This window comes from Strongylocentrotus purpuratus, unplaced genomic scaffold, assembly GCF_000002235.5.
Source record: "Strongylocentrotus purpuratus isolate Spur 01 unplaced genomic scaffold, Spur_5.0 spur5_scaffold_11, whole genome shotgun sequence".
Taxonomy (NCBI): Eukaryota; Metazoa; Echinodermata; class Echinoidea; order Camarodonta; family Strongylocentrotidae; genus Strongylocentrotus; species Strongylocentrotus purpuratus.
The window spans coordinates 18472966-18497190 of NW_022145596.1; the positions used below are offsets into that span (position 1 = coordinate 18472966).

Genomic DNA, 24225 nt, shown 5'->3' on the forward strand with positions numbered 1-24225 from the left:
GTATGTTTGATTTACAATGTACATCACATGTAATGACTCTCAAGGGATAGACTCCAAGGCATTTAGAGAAGGGAATGTTAATTTGATAACCTTTGACCTCTCGGTACAAGCTGCTACTGGTTGTCCAGAAAATTTTGGCGATGTACAGATTTACACAATGTACAAGTTATTCTGCCCATAAGGGCATACAATGGACCCACTGTAGTAATTAATTAGTAAAGTAAGCCTGTCCAAGTTTCTAAAGTTGTTTTCTCCTTTCATTGTAATTAAACCAAGTCTAGGCTTAAAAATATACATGGACATGTCTAGAAATTCAATCTGTTTTTAAGTCTGTAAGTTTCAAATACTTTGTTTGCTTTGAACTTCGAAGTTTGAAGGGTTGAAATAGAATTTGTCTAAGTACTGTATACAATAACTTCATTGGACTTTCCTCTAACTTTTTGTTCTACATCAATTTAATTGATAAAAGGGAAATAAGAATTTGAAATTGCAACTCCAAACGAGAAAGGCCCCGTCGTCAGTCTTCAAGTACTCAAGTATCCCTATTATTTAGACGTCAAGTGTTTTCATCAGGGTGTGAGGAGCCCAACCTGCTTTGACAGGTCATTGTGTAAAACCTCCCAGCAGATCACATTGCCCAACCCTCAGATGATTACAGGGGTCGCAAAGGTCAAAGTCAAGTGTTTTGTCATTTACTGCCACCCTTGAAATCACTTGCAATGCTCGTTGATAACACAGAAGTAAAGATCGAAAGGCTATTGAGGGTTTGAAGTGGTATGCTCAATCATTCACAAATTGATCTATCATACAGGTACTTGCTGGAGGCCTTAGGTTTAAAAGTTAAGACGACAAAGTTCTTCAACTCATTTACATCATAGTATTTGGGGTACTTGGTTCATTGTGATATGTTCTGTGTACGTCTGCTCTATGATTGATTGCAAGTTCCAGAATTTGTTGCCTCGCCAATCCTGCAGCATAGATATATTCAGGAAATCACTATTGACTTTATTTTTTTTCAGACCACTTTATCGACAGTCCACTTTTGATTATGAAATATAGAACTTCTAAAGACCCTCTTATTCAGTTTAAAGTAATGCTATGACTATGGCAAATATGAAGAGCAAAATGATTGCTCCCTCAAAACAAATAAACAGAAAGAAGAGAATGTTTAACTTCCGTTATTTTCAGCACAGCTCTGGCTCTCATAATTTAGCTGAAATGGTTTGTCTATTTTCATCAGCCCGAGTTGGCCAAATAGCCCGCTATTTTGAGATCCGGCAAATTAGCAAAAAGTTACGAATTGCGTCTTCATCAGTTCAAAACTAGAGCTAGAGGAATATGCTCAGTGTTCGCGCATAGTGTGAGTCTTCAGGCTAGTGAAGATGGACCACAAATAGCAGTTTATTTTGCAAACTAGCTCAAGATATCTTGGGAAGATTCCAGGCTATTTGCTTTTTACCTGCCAAACGGCCCGCTATATTGTGATCTGGCTAATTTCCAGGATCAGAAATAGTGGACTTTTTGGTCAAATCTGGCTGATGAGAACAGGCCTAATGTTCCTTTTTAATGAAAAAAAATGGGTGTGCAGACAATGCAACATTGACATGACCAATACTCAGGTTGTACTGTACAATAGAATGAAACCATTTTACAATGTTATGAGGGTAATCCCTTGAGTTTATTTGTACTCATGTCTACGTTAATACAGTCTCTGAAGTTCTGAGCACCAAGTCTGTTGTGTTGTTCCTATCGATGGTTAACCCCCCTCTCTGTGTCTTCAACATTCTCCCCCTCCTCACCGACCTGAATACCCATTGTCCTCCCGAGAATCTTTATTGTACGACCACAAAGAGAAGCCCCCTCTTTGTGTTTGTGACTGAGCCCCATCTTCTGTCTCCTATTGTGGAGGGGGGTGCTTAATAGCCACTGCATCATTGATTGGTTTTTGAGGTGTTGTGCTTGCAAATACACTGTGCACTGTGTACGTACATGTACAAGCATATAAAGTGCACACATAAACTGGGTGTTTACATGTGCGAGCCGTTGGCACTGGGGGTGGAATTGGCGTTAAAATATCTGTCCAAATATACATGTTCCTGCAGTCATCAGACGCCACATGTTCATGTCACATGCTACCCAGACAGACCTTGCCTCATTCATCTGTGAGTGTGACTGTAAGGTGGTGAAACCAGCGCAGACTTCTCTTTGACTGAGTGAGTAACTTGCTTTGCTGGGGGCATTGACCATGGCTTGATTGAGCTAAATGAGCACATCCTTGTAGGTTACGAGCTTAGGGGAATCACCCTTTTTTATTTGTTCCGGAGCCCATTACTGAACTGGATTTGCTGTAGCGTAGGTAGTGAACAAGTTACTGTACAAGCGCAATAAACGTGTTAATTTGTCAAATTATGAAGGGCTTCAACAATGAACTATACAGCTACTGGTGCGTGTGCATTGTTGTTGTACATTGTACCTACATGTACAGTACATAACTGTTTTCAATATGTACAGGATGTTCTAGTTAATTTGTGTGATTCTCTGTATTGTACTATTATTGGCCGTCTTTGTGGTATAGACTGATTTACTAATATATTTCTTTCCTGGAGACCTAGTGACGATTTTATTCCGTTAACCTTTTATTGATGAATGAACTAAAAATCTTGGAATCCAGTCGCACATACAGTGTATTACTTGTTGCTGTGTCGGACAAGCTCTCAGGTTGTCAAGAACAACCTTAGTTTTAAAGGTATGCTAAAAATTTGATGTTAGTAAACTGGTCAATTGCCTCACACAGCAGCACAGCCTCACAATCCCAAATGGGAATTCTGCAATCAAACTTGTAAGGTAAAAATAATTTATTATTGCATTTATTGTTTCTCTGTTTTTCTTTCTTGTTCACAAATGATATGATTTTCAGTATGAAATGTATAATTCAACGATTTGTTTTTCTTCAAAATTAAAGCTTGATTTCATTGTTTTAGCCTACACTGTACATGTACAGTGCATTGAAAATGTACTCTGTTTTCTGTGAGTCAACAGTACCAATTACATGTAGCCACACATCTTGGATCTTGACGAAGCACAGCATCTTGAGAGAGGGAGGGGGGGGGGGGGGGAGGGAGTAAAGGCTCTATCAATGGCTTTCCTGAATGTGTTGGTTGATGTGGAGTTTATGATGTTGTCATAGGTGGATCGAGTTATAAATGGCTCTGTGTCTGAGCTAGTGCTGTAACATCACGGATATCTCCAATTCCGTTTAACCGCCAGTCAAAACCGGACGGTTTTCGGTTAAACGATTTTTAAAAAAAAAATTATTAAAAAAAAAAAAAAAAAAAATCATTTTTTTTTTTTTTTTTAATTTTTTTATTAATTTTGTTTTTTTTTGCGGGAAGGACTTTCAATTAACTGCGAGGTGCATTTGAAGGCGCCGATTTGTGCTTGTGAACTTGTCACAAATAGTAAAAATTTCGTTTTTAGAAGAATTTGTAAGATCATTAATGTACATTAAAAACAGTAGAGAACTTAGGATAGAACCTTGTGGTATTCGCGGTGTGTAAAAGTTGGATGAATTATTATTATAAAATACATATTGAGATCTATTACAAAGATTACTTTCAAACCAAGATGACAGACAAATTGAAGTGTTGTTCTAGTTTCAGAGTGGTGAGTCAACACACAGATAACTGAGCTGGGAGACATTGCCAGACATAGTGCCAGGTGGAGGGGATTCCATGACATTTGCTCCGGCGACAATTGCTCCGCTGTAAATTTCATACACTAATCGAATGGCTAACTTCAACCCTGGATTCAACACTATACCCTACCCTAAACCTAACCCTAAACCTAACACAAAACCCTATTGAAACCCTAACCCTAACCCTACATCTTAGACGAAATAAAGCCCGGAGCAATTGTCGCAGGAGCAAATGTCGTGTCACCGGTGGAGGGGCATAAATCGAAACTCTAAAAAAAAAATATTTAAAAAAAAAAAAAAAAAAAAAAAAAAAAAAAAATATTAAAAAAAAAAAATATTAAAAAAAAAAAAAAAAAAAACAACGGGAAAACGAAACCGTCCAATTGAAAACGGAATCCGCCATGGGCGGTCGGATACTGGACGGTTAAACGTTTGACTACAGCACTAGTCTGAGCAAGAAGTTACCAGTAATTATGTACTTATGAGGCTTTTAAGTTTTATGTGTCTACATCCAGCTTGTAAACTACAGTGTCGTTAAGTTATATGTAAATTGCATGTAATGTACTAATGTAGGGCCTACATGTATAACTATAATTTATATACCTGTATGACACCATAAGTCTGTATCTTGATTGTGTCATGATTAAACAAGGCAAAGTCCAAAATGTTTTCCGATTCCACTTGCCTGAAAGGCTGACAAACATTCCGTCCAATGTTAAGCTAAGACATAAAATTATAGTTAATTCACTTGTAGCTTATGCTATACCACTGTTTATTTCAATGTTTACATTAAGCCTCTTTCTTTAACTGGGAATTTACAAAATAATGGCCTTGTTTACCTTTATAACTGTTTGCAAGCAGACTGTCATTAGAAAGGAATGCATCCATTCCAAGCTCTGTTGCTTAGGCCTGTCTTGATTGTAATCTGTATTTGGTAATGTTGATAACCCTATCTAACTTCAGTGAGAATTTACATGTATACGTACAATGTAAATGTAGGTATATGTCCATGAACTTTGGTAGGCCCACATGTGTATATTTTTGTGTAGGCCAGTCCGAATCTATATACTTTTTATCTGTACTTGCAGCCTCTCTCTTCCCCCCCCCAAAAAAAACAAACAACAACACCCATTTGAAACAAAATAGCGGAAAGAAAATGAAACAACAACTACATTGTACATGTAAAGTCTTCAGCAAACTGCATAAAAGGGTGGGGACACATGTAGAAACAAAACCATAACCTTAAAATGAAAGCAATGCCAATAGACAGTAGTAGGCCTTGCACATTGTACTTTTAACAACTGTCCTTCTTGTTTGCCTAGGTAAAACAGAGCAGGTTTGTGCCAAAGTAAATGAGATGGCTTACCACCAAATACTTGAAATAGCTGGTGAAAGTTTGTGGCCAAATTTCAGTAGAATTCATTGGAAATCAAGTCACGGGATGGCATTGAAAATAGAACAATGGGTTACTTTTAGTTTGTCTGTCTTGTTGTTTCTATATCTGTAAAATGGCAAGTGTTCAGTGCAAATACATGTAAGTTGGACATGCATGGTGTACATAAAGCCAGGCTGTAGTCTGGAATGGAGCACCTTTTTAAACTACAAATAGGTTACGGTTTCGCGCATATGAGGTGTAAATACATGTATGGTGTTGCACTCTGTGTATGAAATTATTTTAACACTGGGTGGTATTCTGAAAACTGTTAATCTTTTAAATGTCATGAAAGAGAAATCCAATTTATGACAAGTCGTTGGTTATCTGTAGTTTAGTTAATAAAAGAGACGTCTTTGAAAACAATTCCAATTTGTTGTGTCAATCAAATGACACTCAGGAAGATTAGCATCATTTCTCATAGGTTGCCATGTCCTTCATTAGTCCTACAGCCCCTGGTTTTCACTGGGTCAGTCATGTTAAAATGATGGTTTATATTTTACCTCTATTAATTTATTCCATGTTTGTTCAAATACAACTGTATTTGTTTCCATTAACTATACAATTCTCTTTGCCGCAGTTGCAGGCCTACATCACAGTATTTCAAGTTAATTGTTTTTGAGAGCTGTTTACAAAAACAAAAGAACATTCACACATGTACAGTGTGTACAAACTAAACCGAAAACAAGACTGTGGTACATGTACATGTAGGAAGAGGATTCAAAAGTATGGCATTAGCATGGAAAGTGGTTCGAGCAAACAACGGCTGGCATGATTTTGGGGAGGGCTTATGCTGTAGTGTAAGAATCTTCAAGGAATGCTTCTTTCCAGAGAGATCCTGTAAAGGGATTCTATAGGAATAGGATCTGTCAACAGAGGACTTGAGTTACATGAATGCGTGCTGGGGTGTTTGCTGTGTCATCCACACGCCTCCCTGGCATTGTTCTGGTACCTCTGACTGGTTCTTCATAGCATAGCAGTACATTTTGTACATGTACGTAACTGTATAATTTGTATATGGGTCCTCACTTTGATCTTCTAGAGTCGCAGACATTACCTTCTTCTTTCTAAGAAATATTGTAGGTTCATGGCGTTACCAGTTTTATGCCCTATTCAAAAATCCAAGGAAAATAATATGAAAGCCCCACTGCACTACTTGTAGCTACTTGCGCCCTCTATATAGCAAACAATGCCTAATCGGTGACCATTGGTCCCCCATGATCCTCTTTTTCTTATGTTAACTGAGAGCTGAGTTGATGAGAAAACCACCTGTCCAGTGACCTTGTAGGGCGGTCTAATCCGTCCTGTAAACTATGGCAGATAACCTTTAATAGTAAAGATGAAATTAGTTGATAGTTAAAAAAGACAAGCCATAACTTATAAAGTGAAGTACTGACTAAATTTGACCAATCACAGGCCTGGAAAATAGTCGGTGACTTAAGAATTGTCGGTGAACATGATATATAGACCACCGACCAACTGTTTCATGAAATGCCCCCCTGGTTTAGACATACTGTGTGCAGTACACAATGTACATATTAACTGACGAAAATGAACACAATATATGCTTGCAGAACTTTAATTCTTTCCAAATCTACAGAAAATACCATACTGATGTAATATACATGTAATGTACATATATGCTGATCTGTTTATGACAACTTTCATTAATGATAAACATGAACACATGTACAGTATGCCTTTTGCAAGTTTTGGTGTTTTATAGTGTTTTTCAGTTTGTTTTCTCCTATCCCTCCCTGATACTGTAACCAAAGAGCCAATCTTTTCTCTGCCTCAAGAGTCGCTTCCAAAACCGAGAGTCACGTGAAAGTATTTTCTTCTACAAGAGAGACACTGTTGGAATAGCAGTTTCTTGCATTCCTGATGCTGCAAATGTTGGCGACATACTTGTACAGCTGTAGTTTATTTGTATGTTGGCCTACATTTTGTGTATCATTTCTTCAAGGAAAGGGTCATAACCATCCCCCAATGAAGACATTTCTTTTGTGTGTGAAGTTTACAGATGTACCGAGTACTGACGCAAGTTTGTGTACCGGTAGGGCTGATGCTGCAAATTTCGGCTTTATTTTGTGAATCACTTCTTCAAGGAACGGGTTATAACCATCCTCAAAATGATACATTTTATAGAGGAGAAGACCTTTCTTTTATGTGTGTAGTTTACACTTACAGATGTACTGACGCAAGTTTGTGTAGGCCTGTATGGATGCAACAGTAGTTTAGCTTTTTACCGTACCATTCTTCATTGCATATTTCCTTCATTTCATTAAAGATCTAATCTCCCCGGTTTACTGCCTTTTCCTGCTGTTTTGCAAAAGTGTTTTGTATTCTGCTATGTTCTGTGCTGAAGTAAGACGGACAAATCCGTCAATTTCCTTCTCTTCCTTCTTTTCCTTCTTTCTACTGGTGCGAGTACGAAGAATGTTGCTGTTATTTTAGTTTTAATGTTAATTTTCATTCAGTTGTGATTACATGAATGCCAAATTATATTCCTTTATCTTTTATCAATTTGTTGCTGCCAGCTTTTCATTTATTTTCTTGTTGTTGTTCTTCTTCTTTACTTTTGTTTGGCAACTTGTCAAAATTGACTATTTTTGCCTCAAATATTCATAATAAGGTTTTGAAAAAATAAAACTTTTACAGGTAAAAATGACATATTTTTGTTTAAAATGCCAGAATTAAAAATTATAATTTGTCTGTCAAACATGCACTTGACACAGAGATTGCGAGATTAGACTTATTCCAGACTTCCCTACACAATTTCTGTTCCCTCTAAACAGACTACATGTATCCATCTCGAGAAAAAACACATTCCAAATTGAGTGACAAGCACTATAAAATCAAAACTAACAAGAATACCCCCAGCATACAGTACTTTCAAAATGAGACAATTTCAAACTGAAATGCGTGCTTGGCAACATTCCAGGTCTTGTGCTCTCTACCTTCACTACAATACCCCATCAATGCTACGCTCTTTCATGTCATCAGGGTCAGAGTTCACCCCCTGTGATTCTCCAGTCTGCTCGGTTACTAAGGTGTTGCCAGGGGTTGCAGACTAAGAGGTGTGTGTGTGTGTCTCAGTCTTGTTTACTAAACTGCATCATCCATTGAAAATCTTAGTGATTGCTTTGGATCTGTGCAGAATGTTTAAAGCCCCACTGCACTACTAGTAGCTACTTGCGCCTTCTACAGTATATAGCAAACAATGCCTAATCGGTGCCCGTTGGTTCCCCATGATCCCCTTTTTCTTATGTTAGTTGAGGGCTGATTTGATGAGATAACCACCTGTCAGTGGCCATGCAGGGAGGTCTAATCCTTCCTGGCCAAACTAGTGTGGTGGGGCTTTAAGACTACTATTGAATTTTCTGTTCATAAAACACCCCCTCTCCCTTCTCTTATCCCTATCACAGATTCAATTAAATACATTGATTGCTTTTCTGATGGCAAATACATTTGTTCAAAACCGTAAATGTGCATCATGGATTTACTCATGAAAATCTCCAGCTGTCATAACTTGTTTGCATACAATGTATGTCCTTGGACAAACTGCCAGAGTTTTCAATTTCACAAGAGGTATCAGGTGTCAGGCAATGTCTCTCAAGTGCATAGTGTTTTTGATTGACATTCATGTGCTGCTTTCCGTTATATGATAGTAGAGCTTTTTAGTCGTGCACAGCGATGCAAAGGTGAAAAGATTGCCTGTCCACGATAAAGAAAAGGAGAAAGATAGAGATTTTGGAGTCTTTAAAATGATGTTAGACTTCTAACAGCTTGTTTGAAATTGATTTTTATAGTCCCAACATTTCATAATTGATTTGTTATTATTTTTTATTAATTCTAACATTTATAATTTTGTGAAATGTCCACTTGATAGAAATTGAGATTTACAAATTGCAGTTTTATATTGCCCTAGGCCCCCTCTTACAAAGAGTTGATATCAATCACAACTTCAATCGCAACTATGTACAAAAGAGATACGGTAGGAGACTGCAAACTTGCGATTGATTTGGATCAATCGCAACTCTTTGTAAGACAGGCCCTGGTGGATGCATTTCTGATATTCATCATTCAATACTTTTTCAATTCGTTTTATCTTCCCCGTGTATACAGGAAAATCTGAAAGAGTTTTTCAGGGGATGTAAAGAGGAACTTGGTCTAGACCCTTCCAAAGAACAGATCTTCAGCGTAGACGATCTCACAAGCTTATCAAGAAGACTAAGGTAAGGTATAGAACCTCCTTCCTTCAGACGGAAAAAACAAAATGCTTGAATGACAATTTGTACAATCGCCAAATTTTGCTCTTGTGAATACAAGAGGAGACGTGATGGCTCAGTGGTAGAGCAGTGGTCTCGTAACTGGGAGGTCCCGTGTTCGAAACCAAGTCAATGCGCTAGTGCCCTTTCGTAAGGCATTAATCCTCATTACCAAGTCCCTCAGAGAGGACTTAAAGCCGTCGGTCCCCTGGCTGCATACTTTCAAGTATACAAATGCTTTCTTAGCAGTCTGGTAAAATATACCATCAACCCAAGTGACTCACAAGTTAACATCATATTACCTTGTGAGAGATATATGAAGTAGGGCAAGGAATTGTATCAGTTTACACAAAGTCAACTCCCTTCTGTTTGTCAACACATGATATTGTATGAAAACGTGCCTCAGTAAAACAGGATTTTGGTATTAGTTGTTGTAGGAGTGTATTAAAGGTAAAGACCAGTATTGGAAATGCCCCGATTTCAAAAAATGAAATGGAAGCTCTCATTACAAATCATGTGTAAGAATATGTTTTGACTAATACATGATGATAAAAAATTTGCCGGGAAACCGCCTACTAATTCATATATTTGGTAAATTTGTTTCTCTCATGGTCTGTGAGAGATATAGGGTAGTCCCATATACATCTTTCTGTGTATAGTGCTTGTAACTTTACGAAGAATGGGCCAAATTTCTTATCATTTTGATGATTCCAGAACCTTGCAGATGCTAGATGCTAGATGATCAACCTTTTCTGATCGATTCCACAACGTTTCTTTCACAATGCAATCGCATGACCATAACTGGTCTTTACCTTTAAAAGACTTAGACGAGAAAGATTTTCTTTCGACAGGTGCAATATCTGTGAAGAAATAGAGTTGTGTGTATTTTGCCCAAACATTTAAGAAGTATGTGTCCCTGCTGAATTGGGTGTCACATTTTTCAGGCTTCTCTCCCTGATTAAAGAATGATGCATACAGGTGTTGAAACCTCACCGATGCATTAACTTTCATTTTTTGCTTTTAAAGAGAAAACTACCCAGAAGAACAAATCAAAATGAAACCATATTGATTGAAAATCACAAGTTAATGTTCATGTATTGTGGTTACCATAGGAGTGATAAATGCCATGTGCATTGCTCACAGAGTGTTGATGGTAATATCCCTGGATATCTCGGTAGGGGTTGTTTTAGCAAGCCGGTGTGGGGAATCGCCGGAAAATTGGCCGATTTGGCATGCTGGGTATTTGGTAAACATGCTGGGTGACATTGAACATGGTATGTTAATGGCCGAGTTGTTGCCCTCCCCTGCCAGTTCAATGTCGCGTAGTAGCTAGGAGGTGACTGGTGATTCAGGTCGATTTAAAGCCCGCTGCACTACTTGTAGCTACTTGCACCCTCTATATAGCCAACAATGCCTAATCAGTGACCATTGGTCCCCCATGGTCCCCTTTTTCTAATGTTAATTAAAAGCTGATTTGATGAGATAACTACCTGTCAGTGACCTTGCAAGGAGGGTCTAATCCCTCCTGGCCTAACTAGTACAGTCGGGCTTTAAGTGCTGCTGGCCATAAGGTTGCTTCACTGGCTTTTACCGGTAATCCGCTTGTTGTGTGATGAAGACTGACTAGTTTTTGCCCTTTTTAACTGTAAATAGTCTACCTACAATGTATATGTAGGCCTATAGTATATCATTTTTTTAAATTCTAAAATTGTTTTTAAAAAAAAGATTAAAACTAAAAGTTAAAGTTGAATTGTGAAAGATAGTGATTGGGAGGTACATTGTATATTTTGTATTTAAAGAATGCAGTGAGAAGTAAATTGAATTGAAGTTGCCAGATTATTTCGCCATCATACACCATTTAGATTTCATCATGAGTAATCTGCTAGTAATACATTCATGAAGGAAATATTGCTAGTGACTGAGCAAGAAACTGACAACTGTGACTAGACAAAACCCTTGACAAGGAGTAACATGACATTTTGTGTGTAGAGGAGCTTTTGGAAAGAAACAGGGCTAATGGATTTTTTTTGTTTTTGTTTGTTTTTTGTTTTTTGGGGGAGCATTTGAAATATACATGTTTTATCTACGTGGGTTTACAAGTATCTAAAGTGTGCAATTAATTATAATTAGTATGTTCCCACTGAACAAAATGTAGGCCTCCACATTGCCTGTATGTTATTTACAAATGTATGTATAGAGATATCAGTCATTACTCCATTCTCTTCCACCTGTCATTTGCATGCTTGCAATGAATTCCACAGCTGTCATCATCCAGAATTAATTTTTTAGGATCCAGCTTTCAAGCACCCTCGATAATAATAATGATAATAATAATAATACACACCAGACCTTTGATACCATTACCATGCGTGACTGATTGGAATTCAACGGGTAAGGAAACTAATCTATTCTCCCTTCGTCTACACGGTCCATGTAATTGTAATATCTTTTCCATAGGGCCCGTTGCTGGTGTGGGAATTATGATTCATAATGAATAGTCCCTATAGACGAGCTATTGATATGGCTTTCGGGGTATTTATTTTGGTGGGTGTGAATTAATTCCGGAGGGCGATGCGTATATTAAAAACACTTGATTATGAGTTGGAAGTGCAAGGTTGGTATGAACGTGTGAGTAACCGTATGACACACCCTAAATAAACCAATTGTCATGAATTCCAATGAAATAAGCTACTGTTTTGGATGTGCAGCATGTATGACATATTCCTAATTATTGCCAGCTATGACATTTGAACAGTTTATATTTCTGAATTACTATTTTCCTAGTATCTACACGTATAGGTAAAGGTACATGTAAATGTACATACAGGCTAATTTACATATAAATGGTATGTGTGAGAATAATCAGAACCTGAACAGACAGCGTGTTGTGTGAGAGTCAATATGCATGAACTATTTCACCTCTGTGCTTCTGCACATTTGTTAATAATCGGCTCTTGTACATGTATCTCATGCAAATTTGCTTTTGTATCCTTTACACAGCTGGGTTCCGTCGGCAACATCAGCTCCAAAAACAGACAGGGAAAAGCTTAAAAGTGTAAGTTTTGCATTATTTTAATGTAGTTCATATGTTTTGTTCAGATGTAGCTTCGACAGTTTCAGACAAAATTAAACGTTCTATTTTCCTCTAGTCCGTTTTAAAGCTGTCAACCTTGGGCATTTTATCTGTAAGAATTATACTAAAATACAATAAAATCAATATGGGGAAATGCGTTTTTGAGCATCGTTTCGACCCAAACTCAAAAAAGAATCAGGGTTCTTTCCCAAGTACTCTGAATGTTGTAGATGTTTCTTATAAAAACTGTACAACCAGGTGGAAACGGATGCTGATGATTGGTTAGTCGTCATGTCACCTGACCTCTTTAAAGTAGCTTCTATAGGGCCTATACGGCGTGGGTATTCTAGTGTGAACACCTCTCTGTTACACAATGATTCTTTATACAGTGTATATGATGTTTCTTTGTATGGGTTCGTATACATTTCCCCAGAGTCTGAACAGGCCATTAGAGTACTGCACATCATGCAGACAAGAGGAAGGAATTCCTTTATTCCAGACAAATTAACAAAAGCGCTCTGAAAGATAAGGGATCCGACCTTCATATGTCATGACTTGTCATTACAAACGTACAATGTAACGTGGTGGTCAATTGTGAATGATACTCTAACATGGCTTCAAAAGAGCACAGTATTGTCAGTTACCAGTGAGAAGGAAACAAAGGTGGTTCAATAGGAATTTCGGGGGAAAAGGGCTTGGAGTTCTGATGATAAGTGCTTCAGTGTGACCACAGGCAGTCTTTCGGTGAAATGAATGTGCTGCACTATTCGAAGAGAAGGATTAGAGTTGTTGACAATAATAAATACAGACAAGTCACATTCTGTTATCTTTGCCATTCATTGATCTGCATTTCTGAAAGCGAGGACTGAAATTCTGAAAATACGTGAAAGGAGTTGATGACCTCATTTCCTACCTGTAAATACTTTGTTTCGAAGAACTTCTGTTTTCCATTCGAGGCAATTTAATAAGAGTACCCCACATAAATGTACATATATGACATACATGTACATTTAAATAATGATAGTAATAATGAATTTGTTTATAACACATACATTGTACATGTACATCCACCACTCCAGGTGCTCGAGGCGCCCCAATATTACCCAGACTCTAGCTTCATGTACGTAGGCAACTGATTTTGTTGCTCACAGCACTTGAGGGACTCCTTCCTACATGTACCTGGGTGTAAAGTGCCAGTTATAAAGTGTACATGTAGGCGAATATCTTATCGAAGGACACTAATGTTGTACCTGGGATCGTCCCATGACTTTTGCATCTCTAGTACTTTCGCATCTCCTGCAAACCTCTAGACCACCACACCTTGATCAGTTATTTCAAGGGGATACCAATTAATTTGTATTTTACCTGTTTATATGTATTTATCTATTTTGTTTTTGATGCTGATATTTGTTTTTATTATTACCAAATAGGGCCTCATGGAAGACCACCAAATTGGTGATAAATGTATGTGCCACCCTGTATAAATATCAGAAATAAATAAATAAATAAATAAATCTTTAGTCCTCTACTACTTCAGCTTTAAACGATTGTGTCCATTCCATTTTAATTACAGATTGTCACCACCATCTACTGGATATCTGAAGCTGCCGTTCAGCTCCCGTCTTACTCAGGCCCCAAGCTTGACACGTACGCCTTTGAATCAGTCATATTTGGAATATATTCCCCAAGATCCCCAAGAGTAAGTACTTCATTCCATCATTACACGTACATGTACATGTATGTTACATGCTTACATTGTGCAAATAAAAACAGTGTGAAGACTTAAACCTAAGATAGTTTTCATCCCTTTTTTTGTTGTTGAGAGCATGCTAAAACCAGCCCCTCCCCCTCAAAAAAAGAATACCAAAAAATAGCCTAATTCTTATTATTCAAGCTTATTTGCATGTATGTAAAACTGATGTAGTTAATGTACATGAACATGTAACACATTTGGAAGTAAATTTAGAATATTCACTTGAAACAACAGATGTAAAAAAAAAAAAAAGGGAAATAAATCCATCCAGGATATGTGTTGACAACTGATTGTATTCATGCAAAAGTGGACACTATTCATGCCTCTCCAAGTAACCAATTCATGTTTGTTCCCCTTCATATCAATCAGATTGTGCTATTTCAATTTTTGTTTAATCGATTCTATACAACAAACAGATGTTTCTTAAAAATAGGTACCTTTGTTTTAGTTCAGCTTTTCAATCATAAACAATTACTCAAAATACTCTGATGACTCAGGCCAATTTTAGAAGTATTTACGTACTTAAAATGGGGCTTATACCTATGTGAGTGCATACTAATTGAAATCAATTGATGTTAAATCAAATTTGATTAGCAACCTGGCCCATTTCCAAAGCAACAGTTGCCTTTCGATATGACATATTAAATGAAAATTGACAGGTCTTTTCCCCTTTTGTACACACAGCTATATAAGAATCAAGGTGACTGGAGTCATTGCACAGCTGTAATGATATACATGTAATTGTATATGTTCATCCAATCCAGTTTATATTCTTTTTAAAAGCCATTCTGAATAAAGTTGACTAATTTTAAGAAATGAAACATGGTACATGAATATATGGGATTGCTTTTTGTGTGAACTTCATGGGATTTTTTTTATTATTATCGTTGTTGTTATTATACTCTTCAGATTTTTTTTCAAAAGCAAAAATAGATTTCCTGTCTAGCTGTGACTAACTAGAAGGCTATACATAATGCATTATATTTTGAGACACAAAATGCAGCTTATGCAAATTTTTGTCAGAAAGAGCATAATGAAGATAAAAAGAAATATTTGTCAATGCTTCCTGTCATAGGTTTCTTTTTTTTGAGTGATCCTCTGCAGTCGCTTTTAATATTAAAGTAATTTCCCATGATGATTGACAAAACAATGAAGGGAAGGGAAGGGAAGAAGCGAGGGGTGACGGAAGGGGCGGTACAAAGCAGAGAGGAAACTAGGGAGGGCAAGAACAAGGGAAGACAAATTAAAAGATGATACAAGTTTATATTCTGCATCCATAATATAATGAATCATAAGCATTGTATTGTCTCTGAATTCTAAAGTGAATATAAGCATTTTATGGAGAGGGTCAGATTTTTTGTTTTTAACAAAGTTTTCCCTTTTGAATAATTTGCCCCAGATTGCTCTCTTCAGAAGTACACGTTGCATATTTACAGAGAGAATTGTTTTGGGGCTTTATACTTTATAATATGGTCAGGTTTTTACATCCGTGCTATATTCAAGTCCAAAACCCCAGTCCAACCGTGGAACGTCACACGTCCTGGTGCTAAATTTGATCCAAAAGTCGATATCTGTGACAGAAAAAGAGATCGTAGATCATCAAGGTCAAGTTACCCAAATCCCCCAATCTATAAAGCTGTCAGGCTGTCGGATTTCATTGCTCTGATCACCGGCTTATGGCTCTTGTTAGTCATGGGCAATAAAGTTTGCAGAGTTTTTTGCACCTCAAGTTTAGATCATTTCTCTTTGCTGCGGTTTGCACATGAATGAGACCTGCTCAGCGCAGGTTTTTATTCCTGACTACATTCCGGATCATTATTTTTACAAATTGTTTACTTGTTTTCAAGATTTGTGGTATACATGACATGTACTGGTATGTATTTTTTTATTACTTCATGATATACATTTACAACTATCATGAATTTTTGTCCTGTTATGGCTTTGTTGTTTATTTAGTGCCTAGAGACGGTAAATTCCACCTTCAATGCTGACTTTTTGAATAAAATCTGCTCAATCTTCACAAGTTTATGTTCCATTTTCATCTTTTTCACAACATGGAATTGTATTGAGAATATTTCTAACTGGTATGTGCTGTGGACACTTCTACAGTGAAACCTGTCTACAAAGACCACAAGGGAGACAAGAAAAGAAGTCTTTACAGACAGGTTCCTTTAGTGCGTCTTTCAATGAGAAACCATTTTCAAGAGAAACAACAAATGTGGTCTTCGAAGACAGGTTCAACTGTAGTACATGTACATATCAGTCTACCTTAAAGTGTATAGCAGTGCTTTTTATTTATGGTTTATCTACATGTAGGTTAGAGACTTAAAGTGTTTTGACCTCATAAGTCATTTACATGTAGATTAATTTATTGACTTTTACACTGACAAACTTTTGTTTCTATTTAATCATTAGGTTCACCTGCTAAAAAGTGCTTTTAAGATCCTGTCTGTCATGGACAGATTATCGAGGAAGGAAACTGGAGCAAGAAAGCTAATATATGAGTACATCCTTTTAATAATCCTGTTGTTTCTCCCTTACAGGAAGAACCTAAGCCTGACGTCAAGGATCGGAAAGGGAGCGAAACAGACAGCGTCTTTGAAGACAATACAAACAGCTTCCTCGATCTTCCCGAGAAGATCGAATACAAGGAGCCAGCGTGGAAGACGGCGCTCAAGGCTGCAGAGTCTGAAGCTCCTGTGAAACCATCGCACGGTTTAGACACAGAGTCGGTCCCGACCAAAAGCCAGGAGAATCCAGGAGACGAGCCGGTTGCCGCCAACGGAGAAAGGACACTGTCCTCTGATGACGCCGGTCAGGTGGTGTTGAGGCAGCCCAGTGCAGTTCGATTACGCAGGATGGAGCGCAAGCTGGGAAAGAAATCGGGGCCGCCTACTTCGGCCAAGCCCCACTCCCGTAGCCTCAGTTTGCCAGAGGCGACCGATGTACTGATCATGAGGCAAAATGCCTTGGACTCTAATCATAACAGTGCAACCTATGAGGATTTAGATGATGAAGATGAGGAAGATTCCAACATGTGGAGATCGGTAAGCTTTCAATTCAATTATTAATATAAGTATATTTAGGGCATAGCGCCATAATATCTTCAGTACGCTCCCGAGAGAAATTATTATTTTAGAGGGAAATGTTTGATTGCCCCCTTTCATATTTATTTAACTGAGTCTAATAAGACACGCAGTCTTTGATTTTGTTTCACACATTTCCTGATTTGGTAATGACAACAAAAATCCAAACTTGGATTTTTCAGAGCTCTAAGGCTTGGAAGGTGAAGATATTACTTTTAAAAAAATTAAATGTTGGGGTTTATCGCTTCAATTCTGAATGAAGCTACAATCTACAAACTTAAAGGTATAGACCAGTTTTGGAAACGCCCCCCCTCTCAAAAAATGAAATGGAAGCTCTTATTACCAATCATGTGAAAGAATATGTTATTACTAATATGTGATGATACAAATTTTGCCAGGGAGACCGCCTACTAATTGATATATTTGGTAAATTATTATGTCTATCTGGACTGGATAGATATTGCATAGTCCCATATACATCTTTCTGTGTACAGTGCTTGTAACTTGAACAAGACTGGGCCAAATTTCTTATCATTTTGAATTTTTGATGATTCCAGAACCTTGCAGTGATACACACCAATACTTATATGCTAGATGATCAACCTTTTCTGATCGATTCCAAAACGTCTCTTCCACAATGCAATCGCAAGACTGGAACTCAATTTTATCCTTAACACTTTAAAACATTGCTTTCTTTCAGAGCTTCAAGTCGTGGAAGATGAAGCGGAATGAGGTGGCGTCCAATGTCCTGGAGCGCAAAGCCTTCAGGGAAGAAGTAGACACCTTGGAGCAGAACAAAGACAAGAAGAAACCCAAGACGTTCAGAGAAATCGTGGAAGAAAAGTGAGTAAATTCATGTGACGTGACAAGTATCATTAAATACAAAACCATTAATGAAATATATTGCAAGTGCATGGCCCCATTATGGAAAGCAGAACAACTGCCAAAATAAACCGAAGACAATAGATACAGCCTTCAAGAAAAGCGATTACCGAGGTACAAGTAATGAGTAATGAATATGCAAATTCTAGCAGTTTATAATTGACTCATGCTCAGTACGAGCACAAGGTAGGATTTATTTTTCTTCAGGAAAAAAAGCAAAAGATGAAATAAGGCCTTCAAGTATTTTTTCAGTAATTGTCAAACTTCCGGGAATCAAGCAAGGATATTGCATGATTTGTTTTCAAAGTGGCAGCCTTGCTGATAGATTGCCTCTTCCCAGGGCAAATTTTGAAGCTAGGATAGGCACACACAGTTTGCCTGTGTGTTAGCTCCAATCACTGAAACCTGGCACTGTTCAGTACTTTTTGCTAACCCACCATTTTGGTATTTTTAAGATCAACAAATCCATTTTTTTTTAGATTTCTTTGATTCTCTGAGACATATACATGTATATATTATGGCAAGAATTATTTAACTCTATTCATTCAATTAGAAATGTTTTGCTCACACTGCTCTGGACTAATCAGTAATGCAATATACATGTAGGTTGTATCAGTAAACTTTAATATTAAAAGGTGCATATTGATTTGTATCTTATGGTTGCTCTGCATTCTGAAAGTTACTTTTTGTCTGTTTTTATTTGTAGCACCTTCCAGTGTTCAAGTAGTAAATACAGGTCCCTTATTTGTTTAGGAATGAAAAGAAAATGTTACATGAATAGGTGGTAAATAGTAAATGAGTTTCAAGCGTTAGTCTAGATTGATTTCTATTGGATTTATTGCTTTAAAAACATAAGCAGGTTTGCGAGGGAAATAATTTCTAGCTTCGATTTTTAACTCCAACATTTGAAATAACGTGTAGGAATAATATCTACAGTACACCCCAATACAGCGACTCCAGGGGAGTGTTTCACAAAGATCCTAGGTTGAACTTATCTCTAAGTTTGACTTAACAACTATGGAAAGCCTTAAGAATCTTTGAAAATATTTTGTAAAAGTTATTTTAAAAGGCATAAAATGTTGATTCAAATCATTCCTATTTTCTATAATCATTGGAGATTTCATGTTCTTGGTGTGGAATTATAAAAAGCCTAAAATACTTAAATTTTCACTTCTGAATTTATTTTATTTTAAGGCTACAAATGGCTCTCCGTAGTTTTTAAGTCCAACTTGAGTTGAGTTCAACTTAGGATCTTTATGAAACACCCCCTTGCCTTTAAACACCTTTAATGCCCGCAGGCGGTGTCTGTGCCAACACTCAGTGGTATTATCTTAGACTTTGGGAGTCAGTTGCAAAGTTCATGTGACAGTCTGGCAAGGGGAATGAGTAATTGGGAGATTAGGGCGATATATTGCCCACCCTTGCCAGTGTATTCCTAATAGATTACCCACCCTTGGCAGTATTTAATTCCAACAAGCTTATATCCGCTCCTCAAACATGAAGTTCATCTCTACAAGATTGCTTTTTTCACCTGAATCTCATTTCTTGTTTTTCTTCTTCATGTGGTTAATAATAATAGTAATTATAATGGCTTCTTGTATAACGCACATCGTTGTGACGCTCCTGGCGCTGCCCGATTAGTACCCTGGCTTTAGTAGGGCGGCCATTACAGCGCTCTAGCATTTCAAGGAATTGATTCCTGCCAGGTACCCACTTACGTTACATGTACATCACCTGGGTTGAGTGTGGCAAATGTAGATCAATGTTTTGCCAAAGGAAATTAGTGCCGCGGCAGGAACTTGAACCACGGACCTTGTCATCTCCTTTGTAATTTGTAGAACCACAGACAGACTCTTTGTCTGTTGATATGTAAAGGTATTTAAATTAACCCACATGTACACTCAAATAGTTGGAAAAAATACATGTTTAAATAAAGCAGTCTGATATGTACACATGTACATGATTATGAATGCTGTATTGTACTAATTTTACGTCTATTTGTAGATGAAAGAATTTCCAAGACGGGATTTATGTAATTGATATAAAAGTTGGAGTTGTAGTAATAAGAGAAGAGAAATGGTTCACCATAGTGTACAGTATGTTAACCATTTTATGATGTAGCCTAATGTGTTCTGGTTAATTAGCAGCATGCTTGTTGTCGTTGTGGTGAGCATGTGTGGTTAATTTGGTGATGGGTGTACTAGTACAGACATGTAGTATAAAGCAACTAAAAAGCAAGTCACCTGTTTGATGCGTGATCATTAGTAGCCCAAGCTCATTAATTGCCACCCCCTGCATACAAGTATCATCATGTGATATAGGGGTATTACTAGGGGGAGGGGCTGTCAGCAAATTGCAAATGTGTAACATTCAAGACCTATAGCCGGGCTGGTTGGGGGCGGGGAGAGGTCTTTACACGAATAAAAACAATTGTTAATACCCTCTTTTGTTACCACCCTTGTGAAATTGTTTCTGATGATGTTTTAATTTGAACCCCCTGTGAGTACAGTATGTTCTGTTTACTGTACTTCATATGTAATGAGATAATTTTTTTTAAGTGGGACATAAAACAATAAAATCATCAAAGAATGTATTGACTGGCAACACCCCCCCCCCTCTACACCCCCCCCCCCACCCCCGCGAGACACATGCCAGTGGGTAGAGAACGGGAGTTGGGATATTGACCAAAAGGGACTGTTAGTGTAAACACTCGAGCTGTTGATAGTAGGTGCAATAGTTTGTCTTTTCGGTTAAATAAGTTCTTCAAGAGGGTGCAAAGGTCTGTACGTGTACGTCACGCAGTATGAATCAAAGAGAAAGAATGTACATGTACATTACTCATCTGGCATCATTGTCGATGACAACTTGCATATTTAAATGTATAGCTCTCATTGTAAATGTAAAGGGTTTGAAATTTATAGAGATGAATTGCATTGTCATGTAACTATGCATATCCCATATCTTTTCTTGAGTTGAGATAGTAATAGAAGGATTTGAATAATGTTCAATTGTATAAGTCTACAAAAAATTTCAGGGGTATTCATTGTAACATCCTTGAATCAATCCTTTAAGAATGATTGAGCCAGTTTCTCTTGAAGTGCAGGTTCTGCATGTTTTCTACTAGAAATATATACAACTTAGATAACATTGTCCATACTTGTACTACAATGAATGTACACGTACACTTGTTTTTAATATCCTCCTCATTCGAGGTGTACAGATTTGATGCTTCAGTGTTTGCGAAATAAAGTCACTTCTGAATAGATGTGAAATACATAATTGTGTATTCGTTACAGCCTGTCATTGGACAGGTTTTGCTTTCATCCTCCACTAACCATGCATTTGAAAGTCCTTGCTGCGTCCATTACAGTGAGGTAATGATCCGCATCATCTGATAGCCCTGGAGTACACACTGGGCATACATGTACATGTAGCTTTCACACAGGACGATCGCTGGGTAGGGGTGGGGTATAAAAAAGAAACAAAAAGAAACAAAAAAGAACCAAAAAAGAACAACATCTAAATCACATTGATAAAGTGATTGTATACATGTAATTACCCGTATGTAAATATAGGGGTAGGGTAAACATTCAAGAAAACAGGGGAAGCAGAGTTGTCTTACAAACCAATAATTCATTCTTGTGAGGGGCGGGGTGAAGGGGGGGGGGGAGCATTGCTTTAAGTTTGTAAAAGTTGTGACATTCAGTACAGATTTACAACAAACTCCTTGAAAGTTGTTGGTGTAAACAAAATAGAAGAAAATACCAAGCTTTGATAGATCCGTTTCAATCCTGTCAAATATTTTGTTGTCCTTTCTTCTTCTTCCTAGCTCTTAAGAGGAATTAAAGTTAAATACAAATCCTTTCTAAGCTAGCACTAGGTACAACCTAATTCTTAAATCGCTTCTCTGTATTGTTCATTTTGTATATTGTATGTAAACTTTATCTATACCTTTTTTCCTTTTTCCATTATCTTCCATGTCTTCCATGTCAAATGAACCTTGTAGATAAGGAGCAAGAGTATGGGTTTATTGGTTTATAGTGCCTATAACTTTAAATTGTTCCAGATTTTGTGATGAATGTTTTCCTTTCGGTGTGCACTTTAATTTTAGATTAAAGATTCAGTTTTCATTTTTGTCATTCTCATCAATCTTCAATTTCATGCATTGGAGAAAAAGTTTGATACGTATGCTGTTGCTATTCTTGTACAAGATCCTCCTTTATCCTCTTTTTTCACTCTCTTGCTATCATTCTTTTCCCTTCTTCGTCCTTATTCTCTCCATTGTTCTCCAACTATTTACCTTCGTAGGATTTAATTCCTTGAAATGCTAGAGAGCCATAATATGGCAGCCATGCTAAAGCCAGGGTAATAATCGGGAGCGCCAAGAGTGTCAAGTTTGACAGACATGAGCGCTATACAAGAACCCACAATTATTATTATTGATTTTAAAACTGAAAATCCACCTTCTTTCCTTCGTTCTCAACAGAAAACGGAGAGAGAATCTTCTTGTTAAGAAGTCATTGCAGAAAAACGTTTGTTACGTATTCTGTTGCTACCTCTGTATTCTTCTACGAGATCCTCCTTTACCCTGTTTTTCCATTCTCTTGCTATTATTCTTTTTCTTCTTTCTTCTTTCTTCTTCCTTCTTCTTTATCCTCTCCTTTGTTCTCCATTTTTTTTAACCACCTTCTTTCCTTCGTTCTCAACAGAAAACGGAGAGAGAATCTTCTCGTCAAGAAGTCGTTGAAGAAGGAGCTGGAGAAGGATGAGATCAACGCCATCCTCACGTCGGTAGATCTGGTGGATTCGGATTCAGAGGAAGAAGAGGAGGAGGAGACTCGACAGGAGCAGCACTCTCAACTGGAGCCAGTCCAGGAGGTAAGGATCAATAACCAAGATATATAATCTTTGGATTATCCACTGATTCATTGAAGCTACATAACTTTATGTTGGTTTCTATGATTAATATTTGTCATCATCTTATAATATTTATCTTACTTTTTATGAGTGATAATGAATTTAACTGGACTGAATTGAATTGAATTTAAAATAGAAGAAGAAGCAGAGAGTGACTCCTGGGAGATCTGTCAAAAGAACTGTAGAATATGGAAAGCAATACCCTGTAAAAATTATTATCACCAAGGTCTAAGGAAAATCATTTGAAACAATAGCCAAGTCCATTTTCAAGCTGAGAAATAGCCAGTAAGCCGTGTAGCATTTCAGTCCATTGTTGAAATTGGCATCACTAAAATTATTTCTTGAGTATCAGTGATTGCATTGTCTAGTATACTCCCTTATTTTAGAAACAAGGTTCACAACATTTTCTGATGACATATTATGAAGTTCCTACATGTAGTTGATAATACTGCATTGAATAGGACTGAAGGAATTATATCCTCCTTGTTTACCTGGGAATGATATAGTTTCAGTGAAATGTTATCTTACCAGCAATAATGAAAAAAACATGTGAGATTTGTAAGGCTCTGAATACATGTGGAAACAAATACTCAATGCGCGCGTCGGAAAGACAAAAAGAGACCACATAAAAGGATCTGACTTATAATCAAAGGAACACCAATATTAAAGATAGAACATTCAAAGATGAAACAATTAATTATATGCTAAATTAAACAGAAACGTTTTAAGATTATTTTTCTAAACACTTCAATGAATCTGGAGGGAGAGCATTCCACAGAGAAGGCCGTGCATGAGCAAAGGTCTACCCCCTCCGCCTTAATTCCTCCCACAATACATGTACATGTAGTATTGAGATTTGAGAGAGTTCAGATCTGGACGAAATGTCTTGATTAACAGTCCTACTAACCGGATCAATCATGCTTTGGTATTTTAGCTTGTTTGTAATCACACCAATATATTTATGTTCTTAATACATTTGTATGAATATCAAAGGTACTGATACATTCCAATTTTTTTTTTGGAGGATTCAATAAATCTATATATACTTTTTTTCTTTTCTTCATTAACAGTACCTTTGGTATACTGTACATGTATTATTTAGACTTTGCTTTATACT

At 37.2% G+C, this 24225-nt stretch overlaps 1 protein-coding gene across 5 annotated transcripts in view; it reads left to right on the forward strand.

The window, feature by feature from the left end:
• The window catches only part of LOC591791 (trichohyalin), an 82755-nt gene that overhangs the window by 23505 nt on the left and 35025 nt on the right, over window positions 1–24225 (forward strand). For all 5 annotated transcript variants that reach the window (XM_011670136.2, XM_011670137.2, XM_011670140.2 and 2 more), the window contains exons 4-9: window positions 9255–9364; window positions 12398–12452; window positions 14044–14169; window positions 16767–17270; window positions 18010–18152; window positions 22901–23069. In XM_011670136.2, the coding sequence (XP_011668438.2) occupies window positions 9255–9364; window positions 12398–12452; window positions 14044–14169; window positions 16767–17270; window positions 18010–18152; window positions 22901–23069 (1107 nt within the window). The remainder of the gene's footprint in view (window positions 1–9254; window positions 9365–12397; window positions 12453–14043; window positions 14170–16766; window positions 17271–18009; window positions 18153–22900; window positions 23070–24225) is intronic.